This window comes from Triticum dicoccoides, chromosome 5B, assembly GCF_002162155.2.
Source record: "Triticum dicoccoides isolate Atlit2015 ecotype Zavitan chromosome 5B, WEW_v2.0, whole genome shotgun sequence".
Taxonomy (NCBI): Eukaryota; Viridiplantae; Streptophyta; class Magnoliopsida; order Poales; family Poaceae; genus Triticum; species Triticum dicoccoides.
The window spans coordinates 288,747,950-288,765,151 of record NC_041389.1 but is presented as its reverse complement, the minus strand read 5'-3'; the positions used below and the strand labels follow the sequence as shown (position 1 = coordinate 288,765,151).

Below are 17,202 nucleotides of genomic sequence, written 5' to 3'. Positions count from 1 at the left end.
TAATGATGTGATCTCATTAATCAAATGACAACACATGTCTATGGTTAGGAAACATAACCATCTTGGATTAATGAGCTAGTCAAGTAGAGGCATACTAGTGACATTAAGTTTGTCTATGTATTCACACATGTATCATGTTTCCGGTTAATACATTTCTAGCATGAATAATAAACATTTATCATGATATGAGGAAATAAATAATAACTTTATTATTGCCTCTAGGGCATATTTCCTTCATGGTCTACACCCCTGTAGAAATCCCTCCCTTGCTCCATTGATGCAGTAAAACATGGCATGGAATCTTGGTCCTGGATGTGGGATTTTTTCAGTGGCTCTTGGAGTTACAGTGGTGACTACAACTCTACTCCCAGGGTTTGTATCCATCACAGTCTGAGCATTGTCTCTCAGCCTTGGGTATTGCTTCTATGATCTCCCAACACAGCCTCAACAGCTAGGTTTTTTGCCTTATATGCCATAGCCTTGGGCACATCCATACCATACTTTTCCATGCAGGCATCAATAAGTGTATGTATGCTAGTACTGACATCAGATCTGAATAGTGGCTCATATTGCTTTGCAAGCCACTTGGCACTTACCCTGCTTGTTTCAGTAGAACTAGGGCAGGTGTGTTGTATCCTCATCTTCTTAATTGCAAAAGTGTTTTCCCCTTTTATAACAGCTGCCACAATGCAGAACTTGCATTGTTCATTTTTGCAATTCACAATGATCCTCTGATCTGAGTTCCTGTGATACTTGAAGTCTCTGCACTGAGTGATGTGCAAGCTCAACAAAGCATCTCTAATCGATGTTGATCTATGAAGCACATATGCAGTTGTAGTTGTTGGTGTGGTTGCTCCAAATCCTCATTGTACCATACTCTAGGTGGCTTCTTCTTTGCCCTACTCTTCCTTCTTTGAGGTAGCACAAATGCTAGTGGATCAAACCCATCATCTTCACTGTCCTTCAATAAACTATTATCTTCTTCATCTGATGATGGTTTCCAATCAGGTTGCACTTCTTCTAAAACACTGGAATGTGACCTTGTTGTTGGTCCCCTCCTTACTTGCAGCTTCTGCTTCTTCTTTGTTGGCACAGATATTTTTTCTTCCTCTTCTGGAACAATAGGGTCATTATCCTCCAACTCAAATAATTCCTCTACCTCTGTGTCACCCTCATAATGCACTTGTTCTTCCTCCTTCTGATTCTTCATCCTCTGTTTCTTCCTCATGTTGTTCTTGTACTTCTTCCTCTCTCTGTTTGTTTCCCTCTTCCATCTCCATGTCTTCAGCATCATTCATTTCCTCATTATAGTTAGGCCTTAAATCCCCCATATAATAAGGGTTAGTGTCACTATCATATTGCCCTTCAGATGAAGATGCATAACTGCCATCATAGCCATCTTATTCTTCTTCCACAACTTCTTTTAACTTTGGATTTAGAACACTCCTGGTCTCTTGTGTTAAAACAGTAGGGCCTACAGCTACAATAGAGCAGCTACTCTGACCTTCATAAGCAACACCTTGCTGATCAACAGCATAAACAGGAGGATCAGCCAGATCATAAACAACAGACTCAGAATAAACAATTGGATCTAAATTTTGCTTCTCTACAAAACCCTTCTGTGGTACACTGCCAGCTGGTGGACAAGCCCTAAATAGCAAGTTAAGCACCAAACTCTCCTCATTATGCCTCTTGATCAACTGTAGTTTAACATTACTATCAACCAATTCCAAGCCCTGCTCTCCTGGGGTCTCCATGTAAAACATCAGTGAATCATCAATACTAAAGCCTTGTGTTTCCATCAATGCAACCATATTCAGATATGTCACATCTGAACAACTTAACTTCCTATCTAACAGATCATTATTGTCAAAATGGATCCTAACATTCCATATGTCTTCATATAAACTACAATTCACATGCAATTTGCCTAGTCAGTACACTATAACCCTAATTAGAAAATAAATGAGAAGAAAAAAGACAGAAACTTATAGGACGCCGCCGAGCCCGTGGGTCAGCTCGTGGCTATTGCTAGGGTTCACCACCCATTGCTTTGCCAGCCGTACCCGCTGCTCCATGGACAGTGCGAGCTCCATGAACTCATCGTCATCGCTGGAATACTCAGAGCTCGAGTAGCCATCGCCGCCCTCGATTGGAGATCTCCCCTCGATTCCTCCTGCCGCGCCGATGCCGAAGAGGGGAATGTTTGTGCCGCTGCCATTGCCATCGCCGCCATCGCTGCTGTTGCCACCACCGCCCGGGGTCGCCGCCGCCATCACCGTAGAGACGCGCGGGGTAGCTAGGGTTCATCGACTAACACAGGAAGCGAGGAGGAAGAGAGTGGAGACAGAGCACGGGCCAGTCCGGTTCGAGCCGGACCGCACCTATCGAGCGAGCGGGCGGGTGCCAATTCGCCAGCGTGGCAGCTGACACGCGGGCCCGGGCGGTCAGTTCCAGTGTCAATACGTAGAAATACGAAGTTTATCCCGATTTGCAACGGTTCGACCCAAACGTGGTACTGACACGTAAAAATTACCAAAAATGGCACCAATTCGCCACCACCGCCCCAAATGTGGTACTACGTGTAATTAACTCGATCAAAATACGTCTTTCTTGTTAGAGAAATCAAAGAAAGCATGTTGGAACGTAGTTCTTATATTACTCATATCCGTCATAGTTATATTTTTTTTAAATGAAAGGTAGATACGGTCTACCTTATATATATTTCAAAACAGGCTAGAAGCCTGGGGACCCGTGGGGGTCGATTACATGAATCTTACATTTAGCACCAATGGTGCCCTGGCTGTAAGTCACCAGATTGGAGTCTAACAAGAAAAGGGGGGGTGGGGTGTTTAAGAAGAGAGATATACAACAATTGAGCCGAAGCTGAGAAAAAGACTTAAACTAAGAGATTGATCCAGGTGTCTATAGCATCATTGTCATCTTGTTCATGGCTCCTGTTTCGCCAAAGATGCACCAATTGCTTTGCATATTGTTTGATATAAGTGAGGGCCATCGCTTAGAGTTAAAAATCATGTCATTCCGGGCGTGCCATGCTGTGACAGCGGCGGCAGCAAAGAGGAAGTGGAATTTACCCGGGGCCGGCCAAAGCTGTTCAGCTCTTTCGACAAAGCTGATGAGATTCAGAGAGTTGGAAGCAAGGTCTATGAGGCCGAAAACGTCCCAGATCACAGAAGCTGGAGCACAACGTAGCACCAGGTGGGAAGAAGATTCAGGAGCAGGACAGAAATCACATTCTGGGTGTGATGCAACAGAAGTCCAACGTTTCTTCATCATATTATCTCGAGTGTTTAACCGGTCCCAGAACAGTAGCCATAGGAAGACATGATGCTTGAGGGGGATGATCCTGTCCCAAATCCATGAACCGTAAGCACAAGACACGCCACGGAAGTTGAGTACCTCGTAGACATGGGCTGTAGTGATGGTCTTGTTGTAGATCGCAGAAACCCTGGAGTCTGAACTATCTGATGTTGGCGTGACAGGAGCTAGTATTGAGAGAAGTAGTTGAAGTTCATACATGGCTGTCACTGACAGGTTTGGATGAAGCTGTAGTTGCCATGATTCTTGAGAGTGTTGAGAGGCCACGGAGCAGTCCTGATCTCGTGCAAAAGTGTATAGTGTAGATAGAGTAGAGCTGAGTCGTCCTACCGGGAGCCAGCAGTCGTGCCAGAAAGAAATAAACTTCCCAGATCCTAAGGAGCATCTTGAAGAGGCTAGAATCATGGGGATGGATTCCTTGAAGCCGCTCCAGATTGCAGTGTCTCGAGCACAATTCCTCCTGGGCACAGAGCCATGGCAGTATTGTTGGGCAAACCATTGATAGCAGCACACGCTTGAGTATTGAAGAACCTTGGCTGTAAAGCTTGTCAGCAGGGCCTGGTTGTGAGCAGACAGGTCCCTAACACCCAGGTCACCAACAGATCGTGGCATGGTGACGAAATGCCAGGCAACTAAACATTGGCCTCCCTTTGCTGTACTCGCGCCTTGCCATAGGAAAGATCTCAACAAACTCTCGAGCTTGTGGATGGATTCTTTTGGCCAGCGGAAACATGTCATGGAGTAACTTGGGATGCTAGCCAGTACAGAGTTGATCAGCGTCAGCCTGCCGCCCCAAGACAAAAGAGTAGCCAGCCATCCCGATAACCTCTTGTCCACTTTGTGAATGACTGGAAGTAGCAAGTCATGTCTAATCTTGTGCAAAGAGAGGGGCAAGCCTAAGTACGTGCAGGGGAAACTTGACGCTGGGCAGCCAAACACACCAACGATCACATCAGTGGTAGAGTTATCTATGCATATTGGGATGAGAGTGCTTTTGTGGTAGTTGATTTGTAACCCAGAGAAGCTAGAGAAGTCCGACAGGATCTGCTTGATGATTGTAGCTTGTTGAACGGTGCCGTGAAAGAGGATTAAGGTGTCATCAGCGTATTGTAGAATAGGAAACATCCTGTCCGAACCAAGAGGGTGAATCAAACTGCCACATTCAAAGGCGGAGCAGCAAAGTCGTTGCAAAACATCAGCCACCAGAATGAAGAGATAGCGAGATGGAGTCCCCCTGTCTGAAACCTCTCTTATTTGCAAAACAGCCACCCAGTTCCCCATTTAATAAAACTCAAGATGTTGCCGAAGAAAGCAAGCACTCGATCCAACTGATCCAACGCCGAGGGAAGCCGCAGGTAGCCAAGACACTGTGTAGGCATGACCAGCTGACCGAGTCGAAGGCTTTTTGAAAGTCCAATTTGAGGGCTACCATGGGCAATTTCGTTTTATGTGCCGTTTGAATCATGTTTGCAGCCAAGGCAAAATTTTCAATGATGGCCCTGCCCTTGATAAAGCCAGACTGTAGGGAGTGGATAAGTCTTGGGATTTGGGCTTGAAGCCTTCTGGTTAGGACCTTGATTGCAAGCTTGGGCACGTTGTGCACTATGGAGATAGGCCGGAAATCCTTCAGTTCAAGTGGTGTGTCTTTCTTGGGCAAGAGGGAGATGTGAGCCAGGTTGATGCCAGACATGTCCAACTGATTCTGATATAGCTGGGAGAAGAAAAGTTCCAAGTCAGCCTTGATGACACCGTGGAATGCTTTATAAAATTCATTTGTGAAACCATCTGGGCCGGGGCTGCGGTAGTTGGGAGAATGGTTGATAGCTTCGAAAATTTCATGCGAAGTGAACTCCCTTGCGAGACATGATAGGTCGACTTGCTCATAGATCTGATCAAGTTGTACTGTAGGTAAAGAATGGGAAGGCTGACCCAGGAGAGCAGACAAGTACTCGGTTGCTAGTTGAAGCTTCTGTTGATTGTCAAAAACCTCAACTCCATCTTTGACGAGTACCCTGACCTTGTTTCTCCTCGCATGGCCAGCAGCAGCATGGAAGAAATTGCAGTTTTCATCTCCAGAGATGCACCAACGCAGTTTAGCTCTTCGCTTCCATGCAGCAGTTTGCCACAAGATGAGCAGCTCTGTTTTTTGTGTGGCAAAAACTCTAAGCACCCTCTCTAACAGAGAAAGAGGTCGCCGTTCTTCGACACTATAAAGGTAGAGCACCACCTGTTTATTGTTTGAAACGAGCATATCCAAGCTGGCCCTGTTCCTCTTCCAACTCCGTAGAGCAGCACGGATACGTCTCAACTTCAGGTTAAAGAGAGAAGCAGCCGAGCGAGTTGTTCTGGTGTTTTGGTTCTAGCTGTTTTGAATGATTGCTCTTGTTTCTTCTAAATGCAGCCAGTGATTCTCCATCTTGAAGAGATTGCTTTTCACCTTATTGTTGCCAAACTGGACCAAGAGAGGCACATGATCTGATGTAACAGACGGTGTGACCATAGCTGAGGTTTGAGTGAAGGATAACAACCAAGCAGTGTTGATCAGCACTCTGTCAAGCTGTGCCATGGTAGGATCCACTCGCTTGTTCGACCAGGTGAACTTTCGGTTGCATATGTCCACATCATCAAGTCCATGAGCTCTAATCCAGTCATTAAACATATCCATCATGGCCCAGTTGACCCTGCCTCGTGATTTCTCTTCTTTGAATCCGTACATGTTGAAGTCACCGATAACTATCCATGGTTCAGATATTAGGGCTACTGCAGCATTGATCTCATCCAAGAAAAGTTGTCTTTCCTATTGTACGCAGGGGGCATAGACCGTAGTGACAACAAAAACAGTTTCTGACGTTGTTGATGAGAATCTGACAGTGAGGTGGAATCTGTGTGATGCAATAACCTGCCCAGAGTAGGCAGAGGTGTCCCAAGCAACCAGCAGGCTGCCTGAGGAGCCCGTGGAGGGCATGATCGCATGGTTGTCGAAGTTGGTGGGCAAGAAACTCTTGAGCTTTATAGTAGGAGCTGCTTCTAGCTTTGTTTCCTGAAAACAAGCAATGCTAGGCCGACAGGAAGTTAGAACATCACGGACCAAAGAACACTTATTCTCATCACCCAGGCCACGAACATTCCAATCAAGAAGCTTCATAGATCATGGTGAAACTGCTGGTACATAAGAGATAAGACATGCACATGAGAGGGAGGATGCAACGAATAGTAGCATAGAGTAGATAACATTGATGCAGAACAGGGGATACAACTTGGCCTAAAACTAGACTTAGCAGAAGATTAAGACTGATAGAGACACTGACCAAGTACATGACTGAGCTAACAAACTGGCAAATAGCATAACTGACACAACATAAACATGCTTTGGGACAAAAACTAATTCAATGAAAGGCATAGAAGATGCCAGCAATCCTTGGGAAGGGCATAAGCATATCTGAAAGGCTTCTAGACATCAGGAACAAGGTGAGCACCCATGGAAGAAGCGGAGGAGCCATCTGATTGGCTAGAGCAGCCAGCACCGGCCGTGGAGGAGGGCGATGCTTGAGCGAAGATGGCGTCCACATTGAGGTCACAACATTTGGCGATCTGCTTGAGCTTGCCCCTGGTCATGGGCCTTCGAGTGCTGTTGAACAGAAGATCAAGCAGCTCAGAGACAGGCACCACCTTGGTTTTCTTGCGTTTGGTTGCAGATGAGGTGGGCCGCCGCTTAGAGCCGCCATGGCTGGAGCTGGAAGTCGCCGCCTTGCGCTTGGAAGCGCGCTCGACGGAGCCAACACGCTCACCATCATACATCATCCTGATGCGAGGGCTGCGGCGTGCGGCTGAAGGGGGCGCGTTCAGATCTTGAACAGCAAAGACGGCTACAGGGCCGTCACCAGCGTGCAGATGGTCTTGCCCAGCAGCCGCCAGGGGTGGGCAGCAAGGCCAGCGCCAGCGCTAGTGTTCTCCGCGGGCACCTGATGGGTCGGCTCCCCGGAGAGCATGGTGGAGTCGACTCCGAGGCCGAGATCTACATCTGCCATGGCCCCAAAGGGGGGAGGTGGTGGGGAGGCGAGCTGGAGCGAAGGCGCAGGGGCATCGAAGAGCTGGAGGGTGGGTGGGAAAGGGCGGAGATCCTCAGCTCGAGGTTTCGGCGGTGGCGTGTGGCAGGAGCAGAAAGTGGTGGCGACATGAGCAGGCAGCAGGGAGCACGCCCCGTGCAGCAGATTAGTACTAGCAACAGGAGAACAGTCGCAGCTAAGAAAGCCGTCACCCAAAGCAGGGGCGTGCCGGAGCGGCCTGGGACAAATGGGCCTGGCGGCAAGCACTTGGTGGGCCTGTACGCGCGCGTAGGCTGGGAAGTAGGCTTCAGCATGTAGGATGGCATCTCCGTCAGCAGAGAGCGGCGGGCCGACGGTGGGCAGAAGCCCATGTGGCACAACGGGCTTGGGGGGTGCGTGTTATCCACAGATGGAAGGAGGGGGAGGGCGCGGGAGCACATGAGGCCGGCCTCATCTTGCGGCCAGAATTTGAACAGAAGGGAGCGGCAGCTTTCCCGCGCTACGGCCTCAGAGCGCAGGTCGAAGCAGGGGAAGAAGCCGTCGTCCAGAGCGATCGCTGGCACCTGGATAGCCCCCTTGGCAGTTCGACTGTTGCTAAGCTGAAGCTCGAAGGAGAAGGCCATGGCATCTGGGTCGAAGGAGACGACCACGCATGGCCGAGCGCATTCCGTATCAAGCAGGGAGGAGCGCAGGCATCCTCGTAGCTCATCCTCGTGCGCGAGCTGCTCGACTGTGGGGAGGAAGAAAGGAGCCCCCTTGATGAGCTTGGGCTTGAAGGAGATCTTCAGCATGGCCATGAAATCTTGGTCGGAGGCGATCTGGGGCTGCAGGAAAGCGCGGTACGCCTGGGTGGCCATGCCATCGTCTTCAACCTGGCCACCTGGTGCCGAGCCGGAGTCCCGGGCCAAGGAGCGGCCCTGGCGAGGCAGGGTCCGAGGAAGAGCACGCCCAGCACCGGATCCCCCTCCCCCACCGTAGCGGCGTGCGGATGGGGGTTGTGGAGGTGCGGACGGGGACCCCAGCGATCGCGCGACGTCCTAGATCTCGTTGATCAGCACGTCGGCGTACGCGTCGGCGCCGTCGAAGCGGTGAAAGGCGATGTGGTGGGGGATGTGTTGCAGCGCCTCGACTTTGGCGAGGATTGTAATTCTTCTAGTCATGTTTTGGCAAACTTTGCGAGGACTCAAGGCCGAACTGCAGTATGGCTTGGGTCAGGACCAGAGGTTGTTTTAGACGATGTTAGGCATGATTGTACTTTAATTGGGTAATACAAGAATTAATTCCGCAAAAAAAGTGGGCATGTGCATACAAAATCCTCACAGAGCTATTTTTTAAAAATAGTTTTTTTCTCAAAAAAGGAATGCTAGTATACTATTTTTTCAAATAACCCGTAAATGATTTGCACAGCAAGTAATGTTCCCCTAACTCCACAATGTCATCCACCTGCTTTCCACTTTCATAATGCCCTGTTTCTTGAACACGTCCACCTACATGCAGACGCCTCGCTTGGCGCGGCGCTCCAAGATCCGACCTTAAACTAGAGCAATGCCCCGCGCATGATCTTTCTGCCAGTCACTTGTAATTTCGATGCGATAATCGGTGAGTTTCATGCTATAAATCGAGAAGCTCGCCGGATTACTCCCGTCATCGTACAGCGGCTGCGACTAGCCAGTGTAGCTCGATCTTCCGCTCCTGTCCCTCATCGGTACTTGGCGGTCGAGAAGGCGATCGATGGCGTCATCGTTGGTGTGGTCGAGGCGCGCGCTGGTCGTGATGGTGGTGGCGGCTGCGATGGTGGTGGCGACGCAGTCGTCGGAGGCAGCGGCGAGGAGCGGCGGGGCCGACGAAGACGAGCTTCGGTTCCCGGGGTTCCCGGGCGGCAGGCCGCGCAACCCTGGCTTCCCGGGGGTGCCCGGAGGCAGGGTAGCGTCGCCGCCAGCGTCTCGCTTCAAGCCGTCCACGCCGCCGCCGTCGCCGCCGTCGCCGCCGCTGCAGCCGCCACCCGCTGCTAGTGCTAGCCCACCGTGCAGCAGCGGGGCGCCTTCGCAGCCGGCGCTGCAGCCGCTGCCCGGGTTCCCGGGCCTGCAGCAGCCGGGCAACGGCGGCGGGTCGCCGTCGTCGCCGGCGGACTGCGTGACGCCGCTGGCGGGGCTGATGACGTGCGCGTCGTTCCTGACGGGGAGCGAGCCGGACACCCCGACGCCGCAGAGCGAGTGCTGCAGCGGGCTGGGCATGTTCCTCAACAGCACGGCGGCGGTGGACGACCGCTCGCTGCGGTGCCTGTGCCCGGTCATCCTCGGCGACGTCAACCGCATGCTGCCCAAGCCCATCGACCCCGTCCGCATGATGTACCTCCCCATCTCCTGCGGCGTCGTCCTCCCGCCTCAAGTCCTCTTCATCTGCTTCAGTACGTGCCCTACCCACATTGCTCTTTTGAATTTGATTTGAATTTCTCTTGAGTTTGAATTTGAATTGAGTCTCAAATGATTTGTGTAGCTGGACAGCCAACGCCACCCGTGGTCTCGCGCATCCCGGACTCCTGGATGACGCCAGCTTCATCAGGCAACTAATTCTTCACCATGGTTCAACATTTATTCTTTGAAAAAAAAAACAGAATTACAAACTGCTAACAGTTGTGTTTCTCTGATGTTACGTCTTGTTTTTCATGCAGCATTGACACCTTGACAGATGCCAACCGGACCAGGGATTCAGATACAATTAATTATCTCAAGTTAATTTATGCCTATTGGCAGATGATGCTATATGTCTTGAATTCAGATGCAGTCATGAAGGGAAAAAAAAAATAGGCTGCATCACCTGTGCCGGAAACTAGTAACCAACTTACCATACAGCTGATCTAGATTGGTCAGTGCATCATGTGCCTTGTAAGAGATGTACTTTTCCATTGAAAACTATATACATATATAAAAGAGCAGATTGTATTTAAGTGTTCAGATTTCAACGACAAGAGTGTGATCAAGCTGACAAAAAAAAACCAAGGACGCACAAAAAAGCTTAACCGCAGCAAAAAAAACACTATCAGCATAGTTTAACACTAAGATTTCGTGCGAATACAAAACAAACTTTATTTCATCCGTGAATGTAACAAAAGAAACTTTACGGCACAGCCAAAATGAGCATACGCATGACATTTGGCGACGACATGATATATGCTTGTACTTTTGAGTAATAGTTTCAATCTGTTGCCATCAATGACTAAATACAAGAACCAATATTCCCGGAACAACATGATTATAATGATAAATACATGACATCTATATTGATGCATTGATCTTCAAGACCGAAAAGATGTGGTAAACTGCATCCAAGTTCACCATATGTGGTAGATAACATCTTTTCATGCCTCTTTATTTTCTTCTTATTACAATACCAACCAACAACAAGGTCGGTCTTAAGCTTTATTCTGAGAATAGCTTGGCTCAAACCTCTTACTTTCCAGCAGCTTGTAGAAATCTAGCAATCAGGTCTATCATATAGCAAAAGTTTACCCCGTCCCCTGTCCAGCTGCAGTGTAAAAAAGAACATAAGAGTAGGAATGGCATACATTGGAGTGTGTTCCATAACTGACAATAAAGAACACGTCACCTCTCGTGATGTTTTCCCTTTCTCATGCCTTGTGGAGGGAACGGACACGGTCTTGTATTAACTTCCTCTCTGAAACTGATATTCCCTCGAAAGCACGCTCCGGCAGGGTCTCAAAAGCTTCTTTATTTGGATCACTCTTAGCTAGATCATAGGTTGCAGAGCGGATAGCTTTCTTACTCGGTCCACACGGTCTTATGGAGGTTAGCTTGTCATAAGCCGTATTTAGCTGCAAACAGATGGATACTAATAGTATAGCTTCATCATGGTTTATATGTAAAGCACGCATGTGAAAACATGACTTGATAATGATTTCTAGTACTATATTACGATTTAGATGAAATGAGCTTACGTCCATATTCTCGAACCAGAACATGTAAGAAATTGCAACCGCAGGCGCTCTACCAAGTCCAGCAGTGCAATGGATGTAAACTCGCCCTTTTCCTTGTGATATAGCCCATTCTAGTGCGGAAACTGCTTTCGGTAACTGTTTCCTCAGCGAATCTGGATCGAAGTCTACTGCCTGCAAACGAGAAATTGTAAATATCCTTAGTTTTCCTTCTAAACAGAACACCCTTAGCTTGCAGCTTGCTTGTGATTTGCAGCTCGGCTTCTTCAAGATTACTTGTTTGTTAACCTTCTCTTTTTGTGTTACTTCTAGAGATATCACCACAAAATTCTTGTTCTACAGACTAAAGATCCTTATGATCAATGTTTGGCTTAATAACATTATCTAGTCAAAATGAAGGAAACATGGACGTGGTATGATTACTCTGTGAGTTGATTATTTAAAATGAACCAAAGGAGTTCAATGAGAGGGTCAACAATTACCACTGGCCCACTGCAACTTAAAGATAAAATCTCAATCTTTTGTCATTGATTTGCTCCTCACCATGGATTATCAATAGATGGATAAGAGGAAACGCCAAATATTATAACTTACAAATCACTTGAAATGTGAAGAGAATGCAGAGTGGCAGTAACTGTATTTTATGTTATCAGAATTAAGAAAGAAGCACAAAACATGAACTCACTCAGTTGATAAATAAGAAACTCACTGGTCTTCTCATATGCTGAATGCCAAGTTCTTTGCACCTAGTGACAACAGCTTCAAAATCAATGCCCCAGTATTCGATATCCTTGTCCTGCTGTAGACAAAGAATATAGGCTACATTTTCCTCATTTTTCAAGTGATCAATATCGTCAGGCTTCTGAGGTTGCGAGCCAACAATCAAGCTATCACTTATGACAGCATAATTCATACCTAAGTTTCACATGTAATAATTAATTCATCAGTGCAGAAGAGGGAAATTCTCTTTCTCTCTAAATAATAACTATATCTCATTCATGATTTTTAAAATGATAACAAAGCAACAGAGGGAAACCTAATACTCAGTGACAAACGAGGGGCCAATAACTATTCCTATATAAAATTGCCTTTATAGAAATTGCTACTTCATGTAGATTTAGGTTATTCTGAACTATAACAAAAGCATGTGCCACACTGCAGTTCTATTTTAGTAAAATGCCATTAAACTGATCTGTGAGGGTACAACACACATCAGAACAAAATATCTTGGTCCTTCTTAAATCTAAATTCAGTTTTGAGAATGAAACTAAATTCAGTTTGGCCACTCTTTTGGTTAGACCAAGCAGATCCTAAATTCAGTTTTGAGAGTCAAACATAAAAGATCGCCCTACCAAATATACCAAGAAGAAAAGTTCATGCTACTCTTTTTGGCAACCAAATTATACACCATACAGATAACAAATGCTATGTAAGGAGAAAAAATAATATGCTGATTATAAAGTCTTCAAGATGGCAATTTTTCATCCCTTCAATTTTATCAATCGCTTTGCCATGACTAGACCAATTGAGATTGAGATAACTAAATAGATCATTAGTTGAAGAAATCAATGCAAAATGTGTCCAGGTCGCCACCCAACCCAGAAAACGACATGCTTACTCACTGTCTCCTTGCTATGGCTTTCAGGACATTTATAACCGAACATTCATGTTAGCAAATGTTTTTTAGCCAATTCATGTTAGCACTTACCAACATAAATCAAGCAACCATGAGAACAAAGCCTAACAAATGGTCTCAATCACAATCTAAAATCAGCTCGGCTGACAACCTGACACAAATGTAGGCACTAGAAGGAACAATTCATTTGGCCAAGACAACAAGATTCCGTAACAATTCAACATCTAATCAAGGACAGGTGTAGTTCATCACATCTAAGAGGGTCCAACAAACATGAATGATGCATCACAATATACATCGAGCCACCAATGCGCCAATTGGTGCTCGATGGTCCTATGAGAAACACAATTAAACATTTTCTCACAAATGGAGCCCTACAAATATCGACATTTGTTTAGAACAAAGGATTATCCCAGTTCTAACTGAACTTACATCATTCAATCAATCAAAGAATACCCACAATTCATATGGCCAGCAAAAGTTCGTACCAAGGTCGTGGTGGTACTCGTATGGGTTCCGCATCATCCGCTTCATGGCGGTGTTGTAGTCCTCCATCTTCCCGCTGCCCCGTGCTCCTGCCGCAGCGGATGAGGAGGTGCACAGGAGAGGCCGGGCGCTCCTCAGGTGAACCCCGCCGCGTCCGGCAGTGCAGCCAACGGCGGCCATTGGCAGCATCCCCCTGTTCCGGACGCGGGCGCCGCTGGCCGGGAGGCGTGGAGAGGCGGGGAGACAGGATGCGTTGGCCGTGGCTGCCATGATGGCGAGATCCTTGCGGCACTACGATGTAGAGAAAGAGACGGTGGACGCTATACGGCCGGCGGTGGTCGGGAGTCTTGCCGGAGCTATTGGAATGGATCCCCTTCCCATCAAGTTGCGGATTTTGGACGTACGGGCGCCACCTTTATTATTTATCTTTTTAATTTTACTGGTTCACATAAACCTGAGCATGGGCAGCCCGGGCCGAGTTTGTCTCTCGAGGCCGGGCTTGGGTCTGAATTAGCAGCCCGACTGATATTTCGTGACTCAAGGCGCTTTTAAAAACATTATTGATAATGTTTATATGGGTGAAAGAGTGACAACATTGTTGCTTCAGTCTAATTGCATATTTTCTACCGTCGTTTTTGGAGTATTTCTTTGAGCAGAGATTGATACTGTGAAGAAGATGTTTACAAGAGATTTCATTGTAATTCTTAGTTATATAAGTTACTTTTTATTTTCTTGGATCTTAAGTCCACATCAGTGTACCTGTAATTGTTTTTTCCATATAGCGATCCGCTCCTGCCAAGCGGTTATCTATAATTGTTATGACTATTAATAAAGTTACCTGTGTTTATAAAAAAAGTACAAATATCCATGCGGAAAAAATTTGCAAAACCTGCTACATGTGCCATTATACACTATTATCTTTGTTTCATAATGCAGTGTACATATATTTTTTTGAAAAAACAAATTTTATACAAGATTTTTTTTCTTTTCGTTTAGGTTTCAAACAAGAGTGAGAGCCAAATCAATTTATCTGACCGAGCAAAGGCAAATCAAAGCGATCAATGCTTGTGTCGACTGCTAGCCCGGGCACCGTGGTTGCCGCTCAAACCTTGGCCAGGCCCCGCTGACGGGTCGTCGTTCATTGCACAACAACACACAATCCCTAATTAGCGTGTGCAGGTGCACACGCACGAGCAAATGATGCATGACCCCATTCCCTCCCATGCGGACATGAGAGCATCTACAACCGGATACAACAAATCCAACCCTTCAAATGCCTGCGGATGTGCATGGGTGCGTCTCGGAGTGACAGTCGCGTCTCAAATAACTCTTTCATAACCGGATACCTCAATTAAGAAGCGCCGAAGAATGTGACCCCGCCTCACCAACGTCTGCCGCCCCGCGACCGCTGCCTTGCACGGCAAGCTGAAGGAAATATGCCCTAGAGGCAATAATAAAGTTGTTATTTATATTTCCTTATATCATGATAAATGTTTATTATTCATGCTAGAATTGTATTAACCGGAAATTTAGTACATGAGTGAACACATAGACAAAACAGAGTGTCCCTAGTATGCCTCTACTTGACTAGCTCGTTAATCAAAGATGATTATGTTTCCTGACCATAGACATGAGTTGTCATTTGATGAACGGGATCACATCATTAGAGAATATGTGATGGACAGGACCCATTTGTTAGCTTAGCACTATGATCGTTTAGTTTACTGCTCTTGCTTTCTTCATAACTTATACATGTTCCTATGACTATGAGATTATGCAACTCCCGAACACCGGAGGAACACTTAGTGTGCTATCAAACGTCACAACATAACTGGGTGATTATAAAGATGCTCCACAGGTGTCTCTGATGGTGTTTGTTGAGTTGGCATAGATCGAGATTAGGATTTGTTACTCTGATTGTCGGAGAGGTAATCTGGGCCCTCTTGATAATGCACATCACTATAAGCCTTGCAAGCAATGTGACTAATGAGTTAGTTACGGGATGATGCCTTACGGAACGAGTAAAGAGACTTGCCGGTAACGAGATTGAACTAGGTATTGAGATACCGACAATCAAATCTTGGGCAAGTAACATACCGATGACAAAGGAAACAACATATGTTGTTATGCGGTTTGACCGATAAAGATCTTCGTAGAATATGTAGGAACCAATATGAGCATGCAGGTTCTGCTATTGGTTATTGACCGAAGATGAATCTCGGTCATGTCTACATAGTTCTCGAACCCGTAGGGTCCGCACGCTTAACGTTCGATGACGATCGGTATTATGAGGTTGTTCGGAGTCCCGGATGTGATCACAGACATGACGAGGAGTCTCGAAATGGTCGAGACATAAAGATTGATATATTGGACGATGTTATTCGGACACCGAATGAGTTTCGGGGGTCACCGGATAAATATCGGAGTGTAGGGGGGTTATCGGAACCCCCGAGGGAACTAATGGGCCAACATGGGCCTTGTGAGATAGATGAGGGGGCCTTAGGGCTGGCCGCGTCTCCTCCTTGAGGAGTCCGAATTGGACAAGGAAGGGGGGTGGCGCCCCCTCTTTCCCTCCCTCTCTCCCTCTCCTTCCTTCCCCCTCTCTCTTCCCTTGTTGGAAACCTACTAGGAATAGGATTCCTAGTAGGAATCCTACTTGGGGCGCGCCCCATGAGGGCCGGCCGGCCACCCCATTGCTCCTTTATATACGGGGGCAGGGGGCACCCTAAAACACACAAGTTGATAGTTGTCTTAGCCGTGTGCAATGCCCCGTCCACATATTTCCACCTCGGTCATATCATTGTAGAGCTTAGGCGAATCCCTGCATCGGTAACTTCATCATCACCGTCACCATGCCGTCATGCTAACGAAACTCTCCTTCGACCTTAGCTGGATCAAGAGTACGAGGGACGTCACCGAGTTGAACGTGTGCAGATCACGGAGGTACCGTCCGGTACTTGGATCGGTTGCATCGCGAAGACGTTTGGCTACATCAACCGCGTTACTAAACGCTTCTGCTTTCGGTCTACGAGGGTACGTGGACACACTCTCCCCGCTCGTTGCTATGCATCACCTAGATGGATCTTGCGTGTACGTAGGAATTTTTTGAAATTACTGTGTTCCCTAACAGTGGTATCAGAGCCAGGTCTATGCGTAGATGTTATATGCACGAGTAGAACACAAAGAGTTGTGGGCGATAATAGTCATACTGCTTACCAGCATGTCATACTTTGCACTACAAAAAAAAAGACAAATCCGTGACATTTTGGGCCGAACGAAAAAAAAAATCTGTCATACATATGACACTTCTATGACGATAATTGTGACAAAACCCGATATCATCATAGATGTGGTGGGCTCCTACTTCTATGATAAAAAATCATGACAGAAAATGGGCTTTTCTTCCTGGGCGGTCCGGAGACGCAGCTACATGACATTCTTTGGGCCGTCCATGAAGAAAAAAACCGTGGTAGAAGCGAGGGGGAGGAAAATTTCGGGGAGTTACCGGTTACGGTGGGAGGTCGGGGGCCGAGCGATGCGCGTTTCTCTCATACACGTACGCACGTGTGTGCGAGGCGTTGGCTCTAACTGAACCCGAGCGAGGCGTTGGGCTCTAACTGAACTCGAGCAACTGCACTGCAGGCTACGCGTTACTGAACTCGAGCAATTGATCGATGGCTGTTAACTGAACCCGATCGAGCGATTCCTTCGCTACTATTGCTAACTGAAGCCGATCGATGCTG

The 17,202-nt window shown here is 47.1% G+C and overlaps 2 protein-coding genes across 2 annotated transcripts; one reads left to right on the top strand and one right to left on the bottom strand.

Annotated features, from left to right (window-relative positions):
* The first annotated feature begins 8,833 nt into the window (after window positions 1–8,833).
* On the top strand, window positions 8,834–10,422 carry LOC119308482 (cuticle collagen 34-like). The gene is made up of 3 exons (XM_037584612.1): window positions 8,834–9,792; window positions 9,882–9,947; window positions 10,057–10,422. Exons 1-3 carry the CDS (start codon window positions 9,117–9,119, stop codon window positions 10,068–10,070), a joined length of 756 nt encoding a protein of 251 aa, XP_037440509.1. The 5' UTR covers window positions 8,834–9,116; the 3' UTR covers window positions 10,071–10,422.
* A 33-nt stretch (window positions 10,423–10,455) lies between these two features.
* LOC119308481 (phosphoglucan phosphatase LSF2, chloroplastic-like) lies at window positions 10,456–13,862 on the bottom strand. Its single transcript, XM_037584611.1, has 5 exons — window positions 13,462–13,862; window positions 12,047–12,252; window positions 11,341–11,511; window positions 10,992–11,217; window positions 10,456–10,910 (listed from the first exon to the last, which is right to left on the bottom strand). Exons 1-4 carry the CDS (start codon window positions 13,727–13,729, stop codon window positions 11,014–11,016), a joined length of 849 nt encoding a protein of 282 aa, XP_037440508.1. The 5' UTR covers window positions 13,730–13,862; the 3' UTR covers window positions 10,456–10,910; window positions 10,992–11,013.
* Window positions 13,863–17,202: the final 3,340 nt, after the last annotated feature.